Below are 20,280 nucleotides of genomic sequence, written 5' to 3'. Positions count from 1 at the left end.
TTGTTTTAGCTGTGGGAGTTCCTTGTTGATTCATAATTTGAGTGTGAATACTTATAGCCATATTAGGCTTAGTTTGAACTACTACCTCAAAAGCTGCTTGATCATCCTTTTAGTGTGTATTTAGTAAGACTGTTGATTTAAAGGTTTGAAGTGATGGGATATTTTAATTGATCTTATGATCTCTTCAAGCAACTAGTTAAACAGAATATTAACATCTTTTTTTTAAATCTAAAAACTCTTGTTCATCCTGAAGCTATGGTATTTTGAATGCCCTAGACTATAAGATTAAAGATCCCTGCAATATTGTTTTTTTCCTTTGCAATGAAAGAGCACTCGAGTCTGACACTATAGGCCAAATCCAGTGAAGGACTCTAGCTAACCTTTGGGTGTTTGTGATACTTCTCAGTGCGAGTGATGGCACTGTGGAAGTCTCCTTTGTATTATAAATGTGGGCATGTAGCACTGGGTGCTCTGTCCGCTGGGCACCAACAATTTGGTAATGGTACTTTTTAAAGTAGGGTAGATTCTGTTGGATGGTTGGCTCAAAACTTATCTGCAAGCACTTGTTCAGGCATCTCATTTCCTCTAACGTGTCATGAATTTGCAGTAGTTCAGATCCTCTGGAGGAGTGAGATTGGTGCTTTAGTCAATGAGTCAAGACTCCCAGCACATCGAATGGAGAACTTTGCTGCCTTCTCATCTAAGGTTTTAGTGTCTGGGGCTGGAGGCAGCCAGCAGGCTGAGCTGGGGAGCCATCAACACTTGCCAGTTTCATGGTGTGGTACGTGCTGCATTTGTAGTTCACTGCATTTGAAAATGGAACCTGCTGCATGCTATCCCCGCCTCCTGAGGGGGCAGTCCTTGGAAAACTAGCCAAAGAATAAATGGAACATGAGGCAATGTCATATTTCTGCCAGAAAGGCAAATGCTGTACTGAAATGTTAAAGTATTGCTTGAAAATTGTGTGAAATTGTATTTGCTTCTCTTGCAATTAAGTAGGCCATACCTGTGTCCAATTTTAGGCACCAGCTAGGAGAAATATACGAGGTAATTAAATCAAACTCCAGAGGGACAGTTCAAAATACAGGGCCTATCGGTAAATATAAATACTTTGGGTTTTTTTAACCCATAGATAAAATTTACACCATAAGTTGTTGTTTTCTTTTAGAAATAGGATTACTCTAGGAAGTTGCATCTCTTGAAAGTTATAAAGCAGAAATACACTTGTGTTCATTTGCAATATTGCTAAGACTAGAAATAACAGTAGCGAGGAGTGCTTAGATGAGAAAAGCCTGTAAGCACTGCAGAGTGTGGGCTATTCATTCCTAAATGTAAGAATAGGTATTACAGACACCTGTTATGAATAATACAGCCAAAATGATCCTGCTGAGAGGAACAACCTTGATAACCTTTTATGTGTAATCAAGTTTTTGTTTGTTTTTCCCAGGATTCTCATCCATTGTAACTTAACATTTAATAAAGTGGTTAGATGAAGTTATTTCAGTCTCTTTGCAGATATTTTCTAAACTAATTTTCATAGTTCTTTTCTAAGTATCTTGTCCCTGGCCAGCAGTTTTACACCGAGTTACTACGCAGCAGTGGAGGGAGCATGGCAGACGTAAAATCCACTCTCTTGTCTAAAATTTCTAGTGTTGCTGTGACATTAGACATTTTATACTGCCATACTTTTGGTATACTCTTGTGTACAGTTGGCTCCCTGCTACAAATTTATTTTGTCTCCAGAAGCATAGTGCACAAGTTCTTAGTTACTGAATGCTTGGATTTGTGCATAGCCTTCATGTGCAAATTGGTTGGGCTTAATTTACTAAATAATGTGTCTTGAGGAAGGATTGATTCTCAATAAGAAAACTTCTCTTTTTTCGATTTGCTTTGTACTTATGTTTTTTGTTTTGTATTGTTTGACAGCTGTGTGTAGGTTTGGCATTACTTTTGTGTACTTTCCCCATCGTTCTCCTGGGTGAAAACCAAATCCAGAGGCAACACATTAATTTTTTATCAGATTAATGTTGTGATTTAATGTGTTATTCTGTTAAAGTTTTAATGTGGTATTCTAAAAAGTAGTTTATATTAAATTACAAGTCAGCTGCAGTCATGATTTCATACAAATATACAAAATAACATCTTAAATGCTTAGAATTTTGGAATATAACTTTATCAGTACATATTCAAACATTGTCAGGCTAATAAGATCATAGCTGTGTTTAGTGAATTGAGTTGAGTCAGTGTTTCAGAAATCTCATTCTGCTCAGGAATTTTGAATTGTATGTCATTCCTTCAGCTTTCCCTTTCTGTTCTGACTTAGGAACAAAAATAACTCCTCCCCCCTTTTCCTTCCTCATAGACAGTTTAGAAAGTGTTGTACAAACAATGGAAGTAAATCAAGGCAAGAAATTTTATTTTGTATCTGCAGAAACAGGAGTCACGGTTTATGGTTGGGGTCTTTTGGGTGTTGGTTTTGAGCTTTGCTGGTGGTTTTTTTTTAAGGTTCAGTTTTTCAATTTAGCATTAATTTGCTTCCAAAGTTTTGCACAACAGAAAATAGTTTTTTAAATCAATGATAATAAATAGAATCTGAAATTGTGGCATTTATAGAATGCCACAATTTCAGTGAAAAAAACCCCAGCATCCTTAGGTAATTATCTGATTTTAGTATCTATTCACTGATCTTGCTCTTGCTAGTTTTACTATCTAAAAATATTTCTGTCAACTAAAATGCCAATATTATCAGTTACCTACAAAACAGACAAGTCATTTCACATACATAGGGTTTCCTGTTTGGTATATTGTTATACTGAATTTACTGTGCAACTAACTGCTTAAAAAGAAAACAATAATTAAATTGTCTTTGACTAGAAATAGAAATAATGCCCAAGAATTATCAAATTGTTTTAAAAATAGGTTTGTTTGGGGTTTTTTACTCCTGAGAATTCATTGACTGTTGTTTTTTCAGACTTTACATAGTCACTTCATCATTTTGCTCAGGAACAGCCTGGACTGGTCTGTTTGATTAAACTATCAAATGATCTTTGTTCCAATCTATATGGGATGCAAGCATATCATTAGTGTATATAATTCTTTTCAGTGCTTTGAAACATCCCAGGTTTTTCATAGCAGCATCTACAGACAGAACAGTGGCACATTAAAAAAAAATGAGGCAAGTTTTCCAGACCAAATAATTTAAATAATGCTCCTAAGCAACATCTAAAGCTTTTAGCTGGCAAAAGGGTGTTTATCAATATAAAAATTGAATTTAACTTAGTTGAAGCTAGTTGAAGTGCTAAACAGGTATCGAGAACATGTTTTTGCTGAATTATTTTACCCTCTACCAACGAACACTTTACTGATTGCTTCCTTTTTTTGACTTACAGTTCTCCATACTAGAATGAATTTTGGTTCTTGCGCAAAACACAGGAAATGTGAATGAAATCTTTAAAGTATTTGTGATTAAAAGTCACAAAAAAAAAAAAAAAGATCCAGAAGCTCCTTATTTCAAATTATTTGTTACTTTTTTATCTGTATGTCTGCAGAAACAGTGTTCAAGCTTGAAATGTACAAAAAAGTCTGGCCAAAATTAATGAAGAAGTACCATTTTACGCTACTAAGCTATAATGTTAAATAGTTTGAATTTTTAGCTAAACCTTAGAAGAAAAAATTGCAATCTGGTAGCTATGGTAATAATTGACTTCAAGAAAGATTTTATATTTGGGGGGATAAACAGCAGGAGCAGGCATTCAAAATATCTTTTCTTCATGCAGTCTTTCAGCAGTACAGAACAAGAGACCTACAGAAGGAATTGTAAGGAATTGGCATGATTTTTAGAGAGTTTGATCAGCAGTTCTGGAGTGTTTTTATTAAATAAAAAATTTATAAAGTGATATACTGATAAAAAGAATACAGATTTCTATTCTTAGGTCTGAAAGAACTATAGAGAAACATCAAATACTTACTTACCTTTGAGTAAGGTGTGCATTACCCCCATTCTGTGGACTTGAAAGTTGGTACAACCCTGCTGGGCCACATCATGGTGCATCAAGTCTGTGACCAAATTAGGAACAGAATCAGAATTCACTGCATTTTATTCAGTATGGTAGGGGAAAAAATACCTAAATGCTGTAATTTTTTAAAGCATAGTCACAGTTCTGGATTTTCTATTTTGAATAGGAAATGAGGTAATTACAGTTCAGATGTTTGGAAATTACACTACTCAGTAAATTTCTGGATGGAGAATTGAGTTGCTCTTTGGCAATGATTAGGATAGACTAACTTTTAAAATTTTAAAATTGTTACTTCTCATTTTCTTGGTAGAGCTAAAATATATTTATAATTTTATTCATCAACTTATAGTTTAAAAAAAGGAATTAGTTCCATAAAAATTCAACTTTACATGGGTAAGTAAAAATAATGAAAATCCATTCTGCATTTAATACAGATATAATAAATAAAAGAAGTGTTACTTGTGATTACTGAATTGAATTTCTTGTTTTGGGTCTCTTGGTTCTTCATGATCTTAGAAACTTAAATCCTTTCCACAGCTCACTTTTATTTGGAGAGGAAAATCAACTTTTGAACCCTTTCAAGTCTTTAAGGACTTCAAATAAGCTTGAACTGGACTGATCAAACGGAATAATTTGAAATAAAAGAAAATACCCGCTTTGCACCTGTAGGGAAGGCCAAAGCTGTCAGAAGTTGATTTAATGCTTCCAGACACAGTGCATTAAGCTCTGGTAACTTCCAGCTTCGTTGAGAGGATAGACAACAATGATTTTTTGCCACAGTTATATGCTGTATAATGTTTGCTTACAAGATTGGTGAGGTGTTACTTGAAACTTCCTGTAGATTTTAAATTGAAACTGGAAATAGGTTTCATTACAAGAACTCCCCTCCCCCCCTCCTTTAACTTGTAAATGTTTGGTTTGGTCAGGATGTTTCCTACCATAGTTTTGATTTGTGAGCAAATATTGATAAAATTGAACCATTTTCTTTTGTAAATTTATATATATATAAATAGTTGTGCCTTTCTGTGAGATGTACAACAGTAACAAAGCCAAAAAGCACTGATTTTTCAGTGAGAAGAAAGTTTGCTCAAAGCATATGCATACTCTTGGGCTTGTATGTAGTAGCCTTTTCATGTGGAAAACATCACTGCCTTTTATTCTATTTTGTAGTTTGCAAGCTTCAGAAAAATTCCACCTGCTTCCTGTTGTGGTGTTCTCATTTCTGGAAGGTGGATGATGGGCCAAATGATTTACTTTTTTAAAAAGATTTTTTTTATTTTCTGGGCTTCTGTCTTTGTTTCAGATACTTTATTTGCCTTTGAGGAATTGTATGCCTTGGTGATACGGTTTGTAGAGAGGTTTTAGAAGTTTCTTAGCCTTGTTGCTCTGAAAATACATGAGAAATTTATTTGAAATCAACTATAAAGATATTATCTGCAAAACTGAATATATTAGAAGTGTTATAATAATAGTTTTTCCTGAAGATATTTGATATTACTATAAAGTTGAACATCCTCCAAACTACAGCAGATTGAACTGTAAGCAAAATCTTGTACTCCTAATTACACTGTGATTTTCCTTATTAAGAGCTTGGTTCTGCAGTGTGTAGGTGGATCTCTGCTGTTGGGTGGAACTCAGTGCAGTTTGAAAGTATTTAAGGTAATAATCTGTAAGTCAAATGCATTAGTATTGGGGGAGGAAATATCTTACGTGTTTGTTTTTTTCACCTGTGTTCATGGAAATGTTTTTTTATAACTTGTCTAGGAGATGTTGAATTTACTCTTGTTTAAAAAAAAAAAAAATGTTTTTTGAAACTGAGTCTTCTCAAGCCTTCATTGCCCCAAAAGCTTCTGGAAGTCTATTGAATGACTTTGAGATGGCTGCTAATTTTGCAGAATGGAAAGGGAATTTAAGGTTCCAGCTATATGAAATTTTCCCTCTTCATTAGAAGACTTTTAAAATTTAGCTTGGTTTTGCATTGAAGTAGTGGGGTATTATTGGTGGGTTTTCCTACTAAATTATGGGAATGGGATGACTCTAGATGGAATAGTCAAGTATGTGTGTAATGATTCCATTTGCAAACTGTTTCCATCTTAAGTTATGGACTATAGAAAACAATGAGAAAATACTTCCCTTGGAAAAATAACTTCAAAATACCATAGGCAGTAGGAAGAAAGTTTTGCCACTGCTCCTCACGCTTACTGTAGGTGAGCAAAAAATCAGATTTTGAGCCTTATGATGATTCTTTCGAAACGCAGTAATAATTTGGATGCCAGGTGGGGTCAGGAGGAGAGGGTCTTGAATCTTTACAAGTTTTCCCTGAACCTTGTTTAGTGAAATTAAACAAATCTTAAATTTTCAAAACCAGTCCTTTCTTTTCACTAATTGTGGGATATCTGGGGTAGTTTTTGCTTGGTGAAAATATAGTTTCTTGACTCGAGAGTCTTGTAGATAAATGCTGAATTTTGAATGTTTAATGAAAACTAAAATCTTGGCTCTTCACACTTCATAGACATGAAATACTGAGGGAAGGTTTTTCTCTTTGTGTATTACTCCAAAAGCAGTCCTGCAGGCTTTCCTAGTAACCACGTCTGCTACATTTCTAGATTGAATACTTAATCTTGTTTTCATGTGGTTTACTTCGAACATCCTGTGCACGGTGCAGAAGAATACAGATTAGGAGACAGAAATAATACATTCACATACACTGTAGTAGATGTGCTTATGGACAAAGCACAACATAAAGCAATTTTATCAGCTGCCGTCTGTCATGCCAGACGTTACAAAAGAATTTGAATATAGTAATGCAGCACAGTTGAAAGAAGAGATGCGAGGATGATTTCATCCCACGTAGATGGAAAAATACATGTGTGTAAAAAAAAATGCTGGAAAACCAACTTCTTTACAGCTTTAAAATGTATGTAAAAGCATGATGCTACCATTTTAGATTGCAGTGTTAAAACGGGTATTTCAGAGTATCCGGGAGAGGTCTCCATGTGTTTTCTCTTTCATATATGGAAGACCAGAACTATTGATACCAATGTAAATATCCAAACTCAGAAGATGTCTAGGTTGTTTTATGATGTGGGCATCTAGCCATTTATCAATCCTTCCAGGTATAATCAGCTCAAAGTCTGGAGCAGAAACCCTTCCAGCAGCCTGCTTTTCCTGCCAAAGAAAATTCCACCACTGAATTGGGGGAAATTGCTGACTGGTCACCTAGAGACTGCTTCTTTTTTAAGTGGTAAACCAGCTTTTCAGCTGCGGCAGCCTGTGCTGCAACTCCTCTGCACGCACAGCAGTTGTGAATTGAGATAGGAGAGAAACTATTCATCCTACTCCCATTAATAAAACAAAATTAAGTGCTAGTAGTAGCATGGCAGTTGTCCATTACTTTGGATTGCCTAATGGAAAGTGCAAAACTGCAGGAAATGCTTTTCTTTTTATCCCTTCTTGCTCACCCAAGACATCGCCGGAACTTTTTTTCATAGTGATTTGGCCGATGATTTAGGATACTCAACCAGGCGCGTTCCGGAGGAGCTGCACTGCAGGGCCGCGGGCAGCGCTCGCACGTTTTCCCGGCGGATCCCGGGAGTTGGCACTGCCCGTGCTCCGTGCCCGGCTGCAGCAGCGGCAGGCTCCCGGGAAGCCCTGCGTGCAGATTTACCCGGCAATCGCCTTAAGGGGACAAATTTAGTTTACGGCAATCCGCGCTTAATCTGCCCGAGCCGTGGGCGCCTTCGGAGAGGGGGCGAGGGCGGGCGGCTGCGCTCGGGGCTGGCTCGGGCAGCCAGAAACTTCTGGCAGCTTCCCGGCTCCGGCCCCTCCCCTTAAAGCGGCAGCTCCCTGGGGAATCGCCGCTGCCCGTCTGCCCGCCCGAGTGAGCGGAGCGAGTCGCCCGGGCGCCGGCTTCCTGCGGCGGCCTCGCCGAAGCGGAGCCGGCCCGGCTGTCCCCAGCTCTTCGGGGCTCGCTGGAACTGCCCTGGTGGCGCTCTGAGCATCCCCCTGCAGCGGGTGCGGGTGAAGGGCTCATCCCGATCCCTTCCCAAAACAGCCTCCCGTAGCCCCCGCCTGGCTGCGGCCGCGGGCTTCAGCTTGGTACAGCCCTTCCCCAGTGTCCGTGTGCGGACGGATGGCTGGCTCCCCTTCGGGAGCCTGGCCTCCGTCATTCGTGCAGACAAAATACTGACTCCTCTTGGAACCGCCTGCTGGGTGAGTGGTCTCCATGAAGGCCTTCAGTGCCAGTCTTCTGGCAGTAGTTAAACAAGGAAACGAGCAAGCCGAGATACTATCTATCATCAGCTTCACTTTTCTCTTTCCAGTGTGAACTGAGGTTTTCGAAATAGTACATATAGACACAGAAACATTGACAGGATATCCTGGGGTGTGTATTGAAGCTGCTCGGAATGAAAGAAGTTCATGATCTCATACATGAATGATAGCATGTGCTGGGCATACTTTTCGGTTTTGCTGTTGACAGAAGTTTACTGATTGTAAACTGATTGTAAGAAGTTGATTGTTGACAGAAGTTCACTGATATGCTCCTGAAACAATGATTCTTATCTTTAAAATATAAAGTGTAGGTGATTATGTTCACGTATAAAATGTAAATGCCAAATCACATTATCTTTTAAAATAAAACAAAGGCTGAGACAGCAGCTTATGAGCCCAGTTTTGTTTTAAGAGGCCTTCAAGAATTTTAGGAAGCCTGGAACTTCTTGTATTACAGGCCTGACCCCCTTCCCTTTAAATATCACTGCAATTATTCTTGTTAAGATATTTTCAGTATGCTTGCTATATTTCTTCCAAGATTACTGAACTATCCAATTCTAGCATTTTAACATACTGTTTGTTTTTGTGTTTTTTTTTTTTTTTCTGAAAAGCCTGAAAAAAAGAATAAAACCAAATCCTGATAAAACACGTAAAAATTAAATAGGCAAAGATACATTCAGTCTAAGCATAAGGACATCTAATAAATGACGTAAGCACAAAGCAGGGAAGGGATAACAGAAAGGTAAAAATAGCTGTATACTAATTTTTAATCTCTGATGTTAGTGGAATTGAATAAAAACTACTTGAGAATGGGTGACTCACAGTTGGTGAGAATGACAAAGTTAATTATCTTAAATTAATGCCAGACTCTGATCATTACTTTTATTTTTCTAGTTTGCATTCACTATGATGCATCACATTCTGCTAATTATTTTAACTTGCCACTTTCAGCTGTTACTCTGTCACAATAAGGGAAATATCTTGGAAATTTCAGTTAAGTGATTTGGGTGGGGGGAAAGACCATATAATTTGTCTTTCAATGGAATAATGAAATTGCAGGAAAAAATCCAGTATGTATCCATTGAAGATTTCAGATACTGCTTTAGAGTATATAATGATTTATAGTGGTAGTTAAAGAAATTAATTTCATAATTTTTCTCCCAAAAGCCAATCAAATACTGTATTTCTAGTAAACATACCTACATTGGTAATCAAATAGGCTATATGTTGCTATTCTTTGAAGTTCTTTAGAGTAGGAAATATTAACTAATTTCAATGAAAGGAGTAAGAATAATTTCAAAAGATTTAGGCTAGAGATTGAGATTAATTTTTGTGTTAGTAACAGAAGTTCTTACAGATACTGTTTTTTGAATGAATATTCTTTCTGGAAGAAGTTGTTGAGAATAAGTTAGAGTAGTGATAAAGTAATCACAATACTGGTAGTTACGATCTTTATAAGAATTTTAAGTCCTGCTTAAAGTTTAGTTGTTGATTTGCCTGTTTCTTTGCTACAAAATTTCAAACAAAGACCAAAGCTTCAGACTATCTAGGTGCTCAAGATTTTTTTTTTAGTTATTGTCAATAGCAGTGAAGAAAAAGTGTTCTGTGCTTTTCTGCAAGTTCCCCTTGACATCGTGGATTAGTCTTTGTGATAATTCTTTTGTCTGTATAGGGAAGTATAGGCTGACACTGACAAACCAGCTCTTTAAGTTTTGTTTATAGTAGAATCATAGCTGTGTTCATCTGTGTGGACCCATTTGGGGTCTGTCACTCTTGTTAAAGTAATCTCAGTACTCTATAATTCCTTTTAACTTTAGAAGATGAACTGTCATGAAATGCTATCACCCCTGTAGTTGTGAATGAGTTTCTTCACTAAAAAGTGCAGTGGAGCAGGAGGGATGCTTGTCTTTTAGAGCTTTACTGTCTTTACAGGAGAATACATTGCTGCTTCCCTCTGCACAGATTCATACTGTGGGAAACAGCCACTTCTTGGTTCACTTCAGTGTGAGTGCTGACCAAAATCAAATTTATCACCACTTGAGTCCCTCTTTCAGCATCCATCCAAGTGCAGCAACAGAAAAGCATGGCAGCCTGCCTCAAAGGCAAGTACTGTTGGGCAAGCAAGGAGGGGATGAATTTCAGAATCCCTAGCCACTTGACAGATTCCTTGTTAATCCCAGTGGAGTTTTATTGGTATTAAGCCTGGATTAGGAAAGGATAGGTGTTCATGGATATACTACCACCAGCATAGTATGTCCTACTACTTTGCATGCAGTCATGTACCACACATGCAGGGAGAGACCGAGAGGTTCATTAGTGCATTCATGCTTCTGATGATCTTAGAAAGTGCAGATTGATAACAATTTTAATGCTACTCAGAAATATATTCTATTGCCTGCCAGTGAGAGAGAGAGGCTGGAACAGAGTCCCTGTAAAAAGCATCATTAATAAGGAGTTAACCCTATAGCATCTAATGTTTCTGAAGTGCAAGTTTTGTAGAACTTAAATGTCTGAAAATGGTGCATTGAAGCATTCAAGTACGCACTTCCATGCCTTCTGTTGTATTGGAACTGGGAGCAGCTAGTAGGAATTATCTGATGCTGAGTGCAAACACCTCAGTCTCAAATAGTATCAGTCTCTGATGCCTGTGAAGATTTGTCTTTATATTTTTCCCACAGAGAACCTGGATGTGCCAGAGATGCTCCTTGTAAGCTGTGTTTGAATCTGTAGGGCCACAGAAACATGATGTGACTTTGATAAGGGCTTAAATCTCTTTGCTTTGCTCTTGTCTGGGTCTCCATGGAGGCTTGCAGCTCTTGAAAACCAACCTCATTCCTCTTGCATGTCACCCTCTGCCTTCCCTCTTCTGACCTAGAGTCTATGAAGTGATACTTCATTAGTGGTTCAGTTATCTGGAATCTCTTCACCCAGATTATGTTAGGAGAGGTTTTGTGAGAGAAGATGGACTTCCTTTGAAGGAACTGTGCCTTCATGATCTCATTCAGTATACTGATTTGACCTATGTTCTCTTATTTTCCACCTCTTCTGTTTCTTACTTCCCTGTTTGGGTGTCACCTGTTCTGTGTTTCATGTCACAAAATCTTGTCTTTTGTCTGGACCCTTCACCTTCATTGTGTGTTTAGTCTCTGTCAGTCTCTACTGTACCTTGCCTGTGGGCTTGCTCTCTTGATAAGTATCACCTTTATCATGTACTTTATTCAAAAGTGAAAAAGCAGAATCTCCTCAGAGTTGTTCTGTTTACTAATAAAAAATGAACCTTAATTATTTGAGGGAAATACATCGGTGTCTTCATGTGACTTAATCAGGTCTTGAGGCGATTTAAGGAGACACTAGAACACTTGGTTGGTTGTCACCATTGCAGCAGAATTGATCACCTGCTCTGTCTTCAGATGGTGCAGAGGCTGAAAACCTATGTGGTGCTTGTTGTAGATAACTGTGGTATCAGTTTATTATATTTATGATCTTATATCAGGAGATTATATTTGTATATTATGAGATTGCAATTATATTAATTGTATTAGCTTAGTGTTGTGTTCTGTGTTTCTACTGCTGTCAATTTAATTTTCATTGGGGTGTTTTGTAATAGTTTCTCCACAGAAATTGGTGAAACTGTGGTAGCTGTGTTTCCAGTGGTCAGTAATTAAAAAGCAGTTGTTTTCCTTTCTGTTCCAGGCAATTGATGAGCCTCCTTATCTCACAGTGGGCACTGATGTCAGTGCAAAGTATAGAGGAGCCTTCTGTGAAGCCAAGATCAAGACAGCAAAACGGCTTGTCAAAGTCAAGGTATGCAGTTTTCCTGCAGACACTTTTTTGAGGAGGGGTAAAAATGTGATTAATGTTCATAAGGGTGCAGTGTGAAACTTCTTTTTACTCTCGGGTCAGCTAAGAGGCTATCCTGTCCTTGGAGGCTGGTATTACAGTCTTTGAAATAACAGTAAGCTTATTACTGTTGGGATGGGAGGGATTTCCCCACTCCCACACAAATAAATATGTTCTGTTTTTGTTAGTAGTTTTGTTAGTGTTTTTGACCTTCAATGCCATAGGCTGACCTTAAAGTAATTTATTAAAATGTGACAACTGTAGGCTTATATATGGGAGAATATTACCAGAAAATAGCTAAGACTACTCAAAGTAGGCTTTAATAGGATGTCTTTTACTTGAGGAGCACAGGTCACTGCCATTTAGCTGTGGCAACTGGGTAGTGCTTCAGGAATAAGCTGAAACCCTTCTGCCTTCCAAGAACCTTGGCACTTGGCATATCGAGTCTTACAGAATAGCAAGCTAGGGATCTCACCTAAATTTTATGATAACTAGTTAATGACTGAATCAATATAAGCCACATGCAGGACAAGTAAAAATTCTGTGAGGGGATTGCAAAGTATGCATTTTAACGCTCCTAGAAAATTTATAGTATCATTTCTAGAAATAAAGAGAGCAATATCCTGACAGGTGGCTGTATATTTCTGTTGGGATAATGTTGTCCTAAAAACTGATTTGGGAGGAGGTACTCTTTTTTGCTTTGCCTCTTAACCTCTTATAGAAACATTACAGAACAAGTATCGAAACCACCTAGAAAATACAAATTAGCTTGTTGCTCTGCAGGAGTTATAGTGGCAGAATATCTTTCTTATATCTACTGTAAATTTAAGTGAAAAATGTGTGAAATGTGAATGGCGATAGCCTGTTATTGAAGACTTGCACACTATAAACTAGTGTGCATTATTTGACTCTGCCCTCATGCTGTGGCTGATTTTTTGCTTATAGTGTGTGTGAGGGAGTGAGCAGGCACTCTCCATAAACCCTGGTGGGAAGGTCTTTTGTCACTTATTTGATAGTAATGTTAAATAAAACAAGAAGATTTTAGTCTTATATCTGCCAGAAGAGCAAATCGGTGGTCTTTTAATTTCATTAGTCAAAACTCTTAATAGCATCAACTGGTCTATGCTTTACAGTGATTAAGTATTGCTATTTAAGCTGTTAAGCGTCAGTATTTAAGTACAGGAATTTTGTTGTGCCTAGATCAGTGAAATCTTAACTCATTTTAGTTCTTTGGGGGACTTTTAGTACACCTCCTTAGATGGGCCAGTTGCTATTTATTATTCAATGCTAAGTATTTTATGGGTTTATCACTTGAAGTTTGGTAACTGCAAGGTTTGCAGAAAGATCTTGACATGAAATGGAATTTTTCTGTGAATTGCTTGTGGAGATTTTGCACAAAGCCTTCTGGATTCAGTTTTTTGTGTGTGTGTCTGCTGCCTGTTACTATATTGCTTTGAGCAGTTCAGCCCCAGTACTGTTGTTGCTTTCTGGAGTAAAGTGGCTGAGATTTTTGTAAGTGCTGTAACAATATATGTTTACATTGTTTTTCCTCCACCAAGAATGTGTATTTTTAAACTTAGCAGTGGCCCTCTGATTTTCTTTGAAATTGCTCTCTGAAAATCTGTACCTTTTCCTAGCATGTGCATATTTTTCCTAGTATTAGCTCTAACAAAGATTCTCATTATCAGGTGTGCTTTTTCTGGAATTTTGGTGCCTTATCTGCTGCATTATTTTTTCACTTGCTGATAGGTTTATTTTGGCCCCAGTATATATTTTATGCCTTGATCTTGTAGAACTCTTAAAGGGGAAGGAAAGTCAGTTAACTTCATACTGTCTGTCAATTTTAGTGTAAAGCACTTAAATAAATTTTATAACTAGATGTTCTTCTGAGAAAGTAGAATAGCAACAAAATTCTTTCAATATGGAGTATTGTAATCTTCAGACAAGTAAAATATGTTTGTCTCCTTTTATGTGCTTTCTTCTTCTGTTGAATTCTGCTTCCTAGAATATTTTGAGGAGATACCTTCACATTAACTTTCCCATTACAGTATCATTTAAAAACTTCATTCAATTTAATGCAGGTGCTATGTACTTATAATTTCAGTATCAATAGGTACTGCATTTGGCAGTTGAGAAATCTTTGGCAAATTCTGTACACAGTACAGACTTCTACAGTAACATATAACAGCATTGCACACTTGCTCATGGAAAGCGGTAGAAATGCAGATTTGCTTGGACTTTTCAAAAGTGTTGAAGGCACTACAGATTTGACTCAAGACTTTGAGTGCTACAAGAGTGCTAGTCTGCTTTATCAGATCTATTATAGCTTTTTTTAGAGAGTGATTTAAGCCAGTTTGTTTTGGCAGCATCTCCTGAAACAATTAGCAACATCATCCACCACCACTTGCATTTGGGTACCCTGCACAGAAGTTTCAGAAGAAACTCTTTTCTGTGTAGGCCTTTATTAAACATAAATAAGTAAAGCTTCTGCTGTAATAGGACTTGCTAGGTTTGTCTTCAGGATAGTGAAGAAAAAAGAAATTCCAGCCGAGTCGACCTAGTTGATGATGTGCTGAATGTCTTAATCTTTTGCCTGAGACAGAAAGGTTCTATACTGCTGAATACTGTGAGAATTAAAATGTACAACTAGTAAATACTGACATCACTTTTTTTTGCTTCAAGAAAGGCCAGCGGTGTCACTCTGAGTTTGGAGTTTGAATATGTTAATAACCAATATTTTTTGAGCACATATCTCAAGAGTATGAATATCTCAAGAAGCAAAAGCTATTGCTATCAAAACTCTCCCCTCAAAGAGTCAAAGCCCCAAGACATCTTTAAAAAGATAAACCATTCTGGAATAGACAATAGAATTTGCTTTGTTTACCTTTTATAGAGTACATTGTGGCTGACTCACAGTTCTGGATAGAGTTCCTTTTTGCTGCAAAATACATTTAAGATAATTACAGAAAGTAAATAAAACCAGATGTCTCTAAATCAGAACTGATGTATTGGGTATTTTGTATGAGCCACTAGTGACCCTTGGTTTCAGATGATTTTGCATCTTAACTGAGTTTTGGCTTTCTAGAGAAATTCCTGCAAAGAGAGAATTAAATACCTGTATCTGTCAGGATGAAGTTCAGAAGAGTAGTCCTTGCTTAGCTAATTCCTAGACTCAATCCTTTATCTGCCTTTTGGTTACAAGATATAATTTTGCCTGTGTGGGGGACAAAGTATTTGCCATCAGCAAGTGAGATATGCAGGTGTAAAAAGAACATACTCTCACAACTATATGTGTTGCTGTAGTTCTGACTACAAGAAGGATAGAAGTAACACCTGGAAGGGGCAGTGTAGCATTTTAGTGCATTTGTTTTCTAATCAGTCAAGATAGATTGTCCTTGGTCCTGGCTGTAGATGCTGTTCTTGGCAAAACTCCTTAAAATCTCCTTTCTGGGAAGGCTGTGTAGGAGAGTTGGTGTTAGAGAGCACTGTGCTTCTGAAGGCAGTTTTGCTGTTCCTGTGTGCTACAGTGAAATTCTCAGCAACAGTGAGAACATGCTGGTGGGTACACTTGTGAACCAAGTCCAGACTTTTGATGTAGGATTGCTGTAGTTGAGAGCTAGTATTACACAGCTGGATCTCATGTTACATTCTTACTTACTTCAAGCATTCAGTAAAACATCATATACGTCAACATCAATACACTAGGAGAGTATATTCTGGTGGACATCAGAACATCATTTGTGTGTTTATAAAGGTACATAGGTACATAAAATGTAATTCCAGAATTTTCTCAGTTTCCCATAATCTTAAAACTGGAGTGGAAATAAAACTTCAGATGTAATTAATCCTATGACTTTCAGTGTAACTAAGGTAATTGTGCCTGAAACGAAAGGTGAATGTCTGTAGCACCTGGTACAGATAATTTCATCATACATTTGACTTTCCAGACCAGTTGTTTTGGTTTTTTTTTTTTTTTTTTTTTTTTTTCTGAAGACAGGGTATGTAGGATTAAGACAACAGCCTTTGTATCTTTATGGGAATGTCAGGGGAAACTAATTTAATATAGTTGACAGGATTTACTAACTCTGGTTTTGAAGGGCTGAAAAGTTAGCTGGTTTTACATTTTTTCTCATTAAGTCTGTGTGTAAGCTAGACTGACATTAACTGAAAACCTATTTGAGTTGTTAATTTTGTTTAGTTGGCAGCAGTGTCCTGTACTTTTGTGAAGTCTCTCAACCATGAGGTGAAAAATGCACTTTTATCAGCAAAAGATGAAGGTGCTAAAACTGATTTCAAGGCATTAAAATATTAGTGTTTCTTTAAAGTTGTACTCAGAAGTTTCTGTGGTACTAGAGACATTCTAATAACTTAAGAGAGCTGCAGAGATAATTTTGAGCCTTTAGGCAATTTTGTTATACTCTTGTCTATTATTTCCTTTAAAGATAATGATTCTATTGTGAAAGATAAAAATATTTTAGGAGTTTTGATAACTAAGGAATTAGCCCCTCATATTTCTAAAATATATGAATAAGACAGCTTTCAGCAAGTGGGATGATTATGGTGTTTAACTGTAAAATGAGAATGAGAGAAGGGCTATTGACATTTGCATGTGCTTATGCTGCTCAATTGTATCAAGTGATTGTCAGTTGAATTATATTTTTTTAGGTAACCTTTAGGCACGATTCTTCAACAGTGGAAGTGCAAGATGACCACATTAAGGGTCCCTTAAAGGTAATAAATTTGGTTTATATCTTGCTAATGCTTTAAAAAACATTTTTCTTTTCAGCATTTGACATAAATGTGCATATACGGTATGGGGTGAGAGTAGAAGGTTCAACTTACTACACAGGCTAGATAGGATCACAAAGCATAAAAGGTAATGCTGCAAAGTTAGAGATAGTACACTCTTCATGTTAGAATTTTTCTTTGTAGTTAAAGGGGATACAGCACAGGCTGGTGCAAGCTTCTTTGTTCTTTTTGCCTTAAAGCTAAGAAGTATGGCTGGCACTGATTTTTAGTCACCATTCCTTTGGAGAACTCGGCAGGAGGATTTGATGGAAAAGCTCTTACACAAGAGAATGACATCACTCAAATTGGTTCTTGTTCCCCACCTGCTGGCAGGAAATAATCAGCTCAGTTAGTTGGCTTATTTTAAAGGAATGAAAAAAGAAGTTTGAGGGATACATGTATATTCAAGTGAAAGTGGAAAAACATTTTATATTTGACATGGAATAGGTTAGAAATTATCTGTTTGCTAACACAAAAGTGTTGATTTCATTGCCTGTTTTAGAAGATCTCCAATGCTAAATGAGTTCTGTATTTTAGGTAGGAACTGTTGTGGAAGTGAAGAATCCAGATGGAACATACCAGGAAGCAGTTATCAACAAATTAACAGATGCAAGTTGGTATACTGTAGGTAAGTGAAAGATTTCTATATGTCAATAAAACTTAAGACTTAAAAATAAGCCTGTGACGTGGACATGTCCTAAGCATGGTGAGAGAGATTTTTTGGAGATGCTTAGGTATTTAGAGTTTTTATGGAAAATCTTTTAAGATAAACTTCTTATTTGGAGTTTTTATAAAAAACTGTACCCGTTGCAATCTGAAATTGGGACACCAAATAAAAATGTAATTAATTGCTGTATGACTGGTGACTGTTCCTTAGATATTAAATACACTGTTGTTAAATAGTCTGAAAAAAAGTATGCTGTCTCAGGTCCTTAAAAAAAAGGTGAAGAAGTGCTTTTAAAACACCACCTGCAACACCTAATTTTCCCCTTTCACAGACTTAGCCCTTACAACAGCTGCTGTTAAAATACACATAGCTTGTTATAATGTGGTATTTCAGATGTTCAATGATATACCACATGCTCTATAGCCAATAGAGGGGAAAGGTTTTTTTAATTTATATACAGAAAATGTATACGTTTTTGAAAAACTACATAGCCCCCTCCTGGATAGATATGGGAAGATGAAGACTAGATCTTGAAAGGACTTGAGTGAGACTTAGTTCTTTTGAGATATGGGTTGTTGTTAATGAGGTGATGTTGAACAACTGGAGAAAGATTTTATTTTCCCTAGTCACAGTCCTTTCAGAAGGGAATAGAGCTCTAAGTTTAGATAAGACCTTACAGATAAGTGTTGAAGAAAAGATGTCTGTTTTCCTGTTGGAAAAGTGGAATCTATTAGTAAAGGTGAGACTGGGTTAGGATGGAGTGAAACAAAACATACAAATACAAGAATTAACATTACAGACAGTGCTTTGTAATTAATATGGAAGTGGATCAGATATTAGAGATTTTAAGAAGCAAATGGTGTAACTAGTGTTAGAACTGTGTTGTATGTCTCTGTTTCTGAGAAAGTGTGAGGTTAGCAGTTCAGCAAGAAGAGTAAGACAGGAATCCATGCATATTAAATTTTGAAGGTAGATGTCACAGGGTTGCAGTCAAAGGAGATGTCTGTCAAAAATCCTGAACTTGAGAAATAGGAAGAGGTATGGGCTTCAATCTCAACTCTTGAGCTTTGGAGATAAAAGCAGACAAAAGCATGTTGACCTTGCAGAATTGGTAAAAGCAGCACAGCTGCTGCAGTGTAGTGCACTTTTATATAATATAGAGAATTGACTCTAGCTGTGGGTGATTAGAATAATTTTTGTCAGGAGGGTGAGTAGAATGAGATGAGAATTACCTTTACTGACAGTGATGACATTGCAGATCTGAGTGAAAGTCCTACTCTATAAGGATGAAGTTGCCACTTACCAGCTTCCAGAATTGGCACTCATCTTAACTAGCAGTTACCTAATCTTGTCCTAGCACTTTCTGGGAAGCATCTAACTATTTGCAATGTTAATGATTTTGTAAATAAAATTGCTATGATTTGATGAAAAACTTTTTGAAGGCATAGATCCATTTGAAGTAGTACCTTTCCAAAAGTTACGTAAGATCAGATATGCCATTGCAGCAGTATCTGGAGAGGAATAACCCTTTGAGTTCTGCTTGAGACCTCTTTTAACACTGATTTGGCAAGGTTGCTGTGGGTGTCCCTGTGTGTCTTGTATTCATAAGATGTTGTCTGAATAGAAATTTTACATCAGTTTGCTTACATGATTTATTTGGTGCTACTGATTTCCTGCCAAAGAACAACAAAAACTAAATTAAATTTTTATAAAAATCCAACTACTATAGTATTTTAGAATTAGTATAGCACTGTGTGGGTGTATATATATAGGTATGCATATATATGCATAAAACTTGTAAATGTAATAGGCATACATATATAAATATATATACACACACATGCGCATACATACATACATACATAAGTGTCCTTAGTTTTGCCTGCCCTGTGAAAAATCCTGAAATAACTCAAGGTATTTAAGTCCTGGTAACTAGATACTGTTTGTTCATTTGTATAAATGTCTCTTAAAGTCTCTGTTTACTATGGGGGAGGGGGGGAAGAAAGTGGCAGGATTATTTGCTTTACTGAAAATGCAGAACTATGCATATTCAAAAGTAGTCTTATCCCCTTGTGCACATTTTTGTCTTTACAATGCTTTTTCACAGAATTCAAAGTGGTTTTGGTTGCATTAAATTGTGTCTTCTTCCCCACCCTCTTCAGCTTTTCTCGTGCAGTTTCAGAATATGTGATTTCAAATACATTACACTACTGATGCCTGCTCAGTAGATTGCTTTCAGGATGTTCCAATAGATCAGAATGTCATACTCATTAAGCCATATGTGCCATGCTAGCCACATAAGTCTTTCTGGGAGGTCAAGCTTTTCCTCTGAAAGTATTTGTGTTATGGAACAAGATTAAGATTCCCTCTGGACGGGAAGAGGCCACAGGCAGATTACCACATAGGACACATTATGTGGCTACCTGCCTAGCTCGGAATAGGTTTACCACTGCTATAGTCAGCTTATCTCTTGAAGTGGATAGATTTTTTTTTTTTAATCTCTCATTATGTAAGGAGACTGTTTTGTTAATTAACACAAACTGGATTAGGAACCTGCTGACTTCTACTTCACTTAACCAAAGGGGGTGTAATTATGCATTGACCATTTGAGATGCAGCTCCAAATCTATGTGGTTTGTGTGCAGTTCTTACCATTGATACTTTCCAACAAATGTGGAAGTGATGGATGTGCATCTCT

General features: G+C 37.0%; 1 protein-coding gene across 2 annotated transcripts in view; it reads left to right on the top strand.

The window, feature by feature from the left end:
• ARID4B (AT-rich interaction domain 4B) overlaps positions 1-20,280 on the top strand; it is an 86,710-nt gene that overhangs the window by 18,006 nt on the left and 48,424 nt on the right. For both annotated transcript variants that reach the window (XM_021527102.3, XM_021527101.3), the window contains exons 3-5: positions 11,982-12,092; positions 16,794-16,859; positions 17,454-17,544. In XM_021527102.3, coding sequence (XP_021382777.2) covers positions 11,982-12,092; positions 16,794-16,859; positions 17,454-17,544 — 268 coding nt within the window. The remainder of the gene's footprint in view (positions 1-11,981; positions 12,093-16,793; positions 16,860-17,453; positions 17,545-20,280) is intronic.

The sequence above is a fragment of the Lonchura striata genome, chromosome 3 (assembly GCF_046129695.1).
Source record: "Lonchura striata isolate bLonStr1 chromosome 3, bLonStr1.mat, whole genome shotgun sequence".
Taxonomy (NCBI): domain Eukaryota; kingdom Metazoa; phylum Chordata; class Aves; order Passeriformes; family Estrildidae; genus Lonchura; species Lonchura striata.
This window is presented reverse-complemented; position numbering and strand designations above follow the sequence as displayed.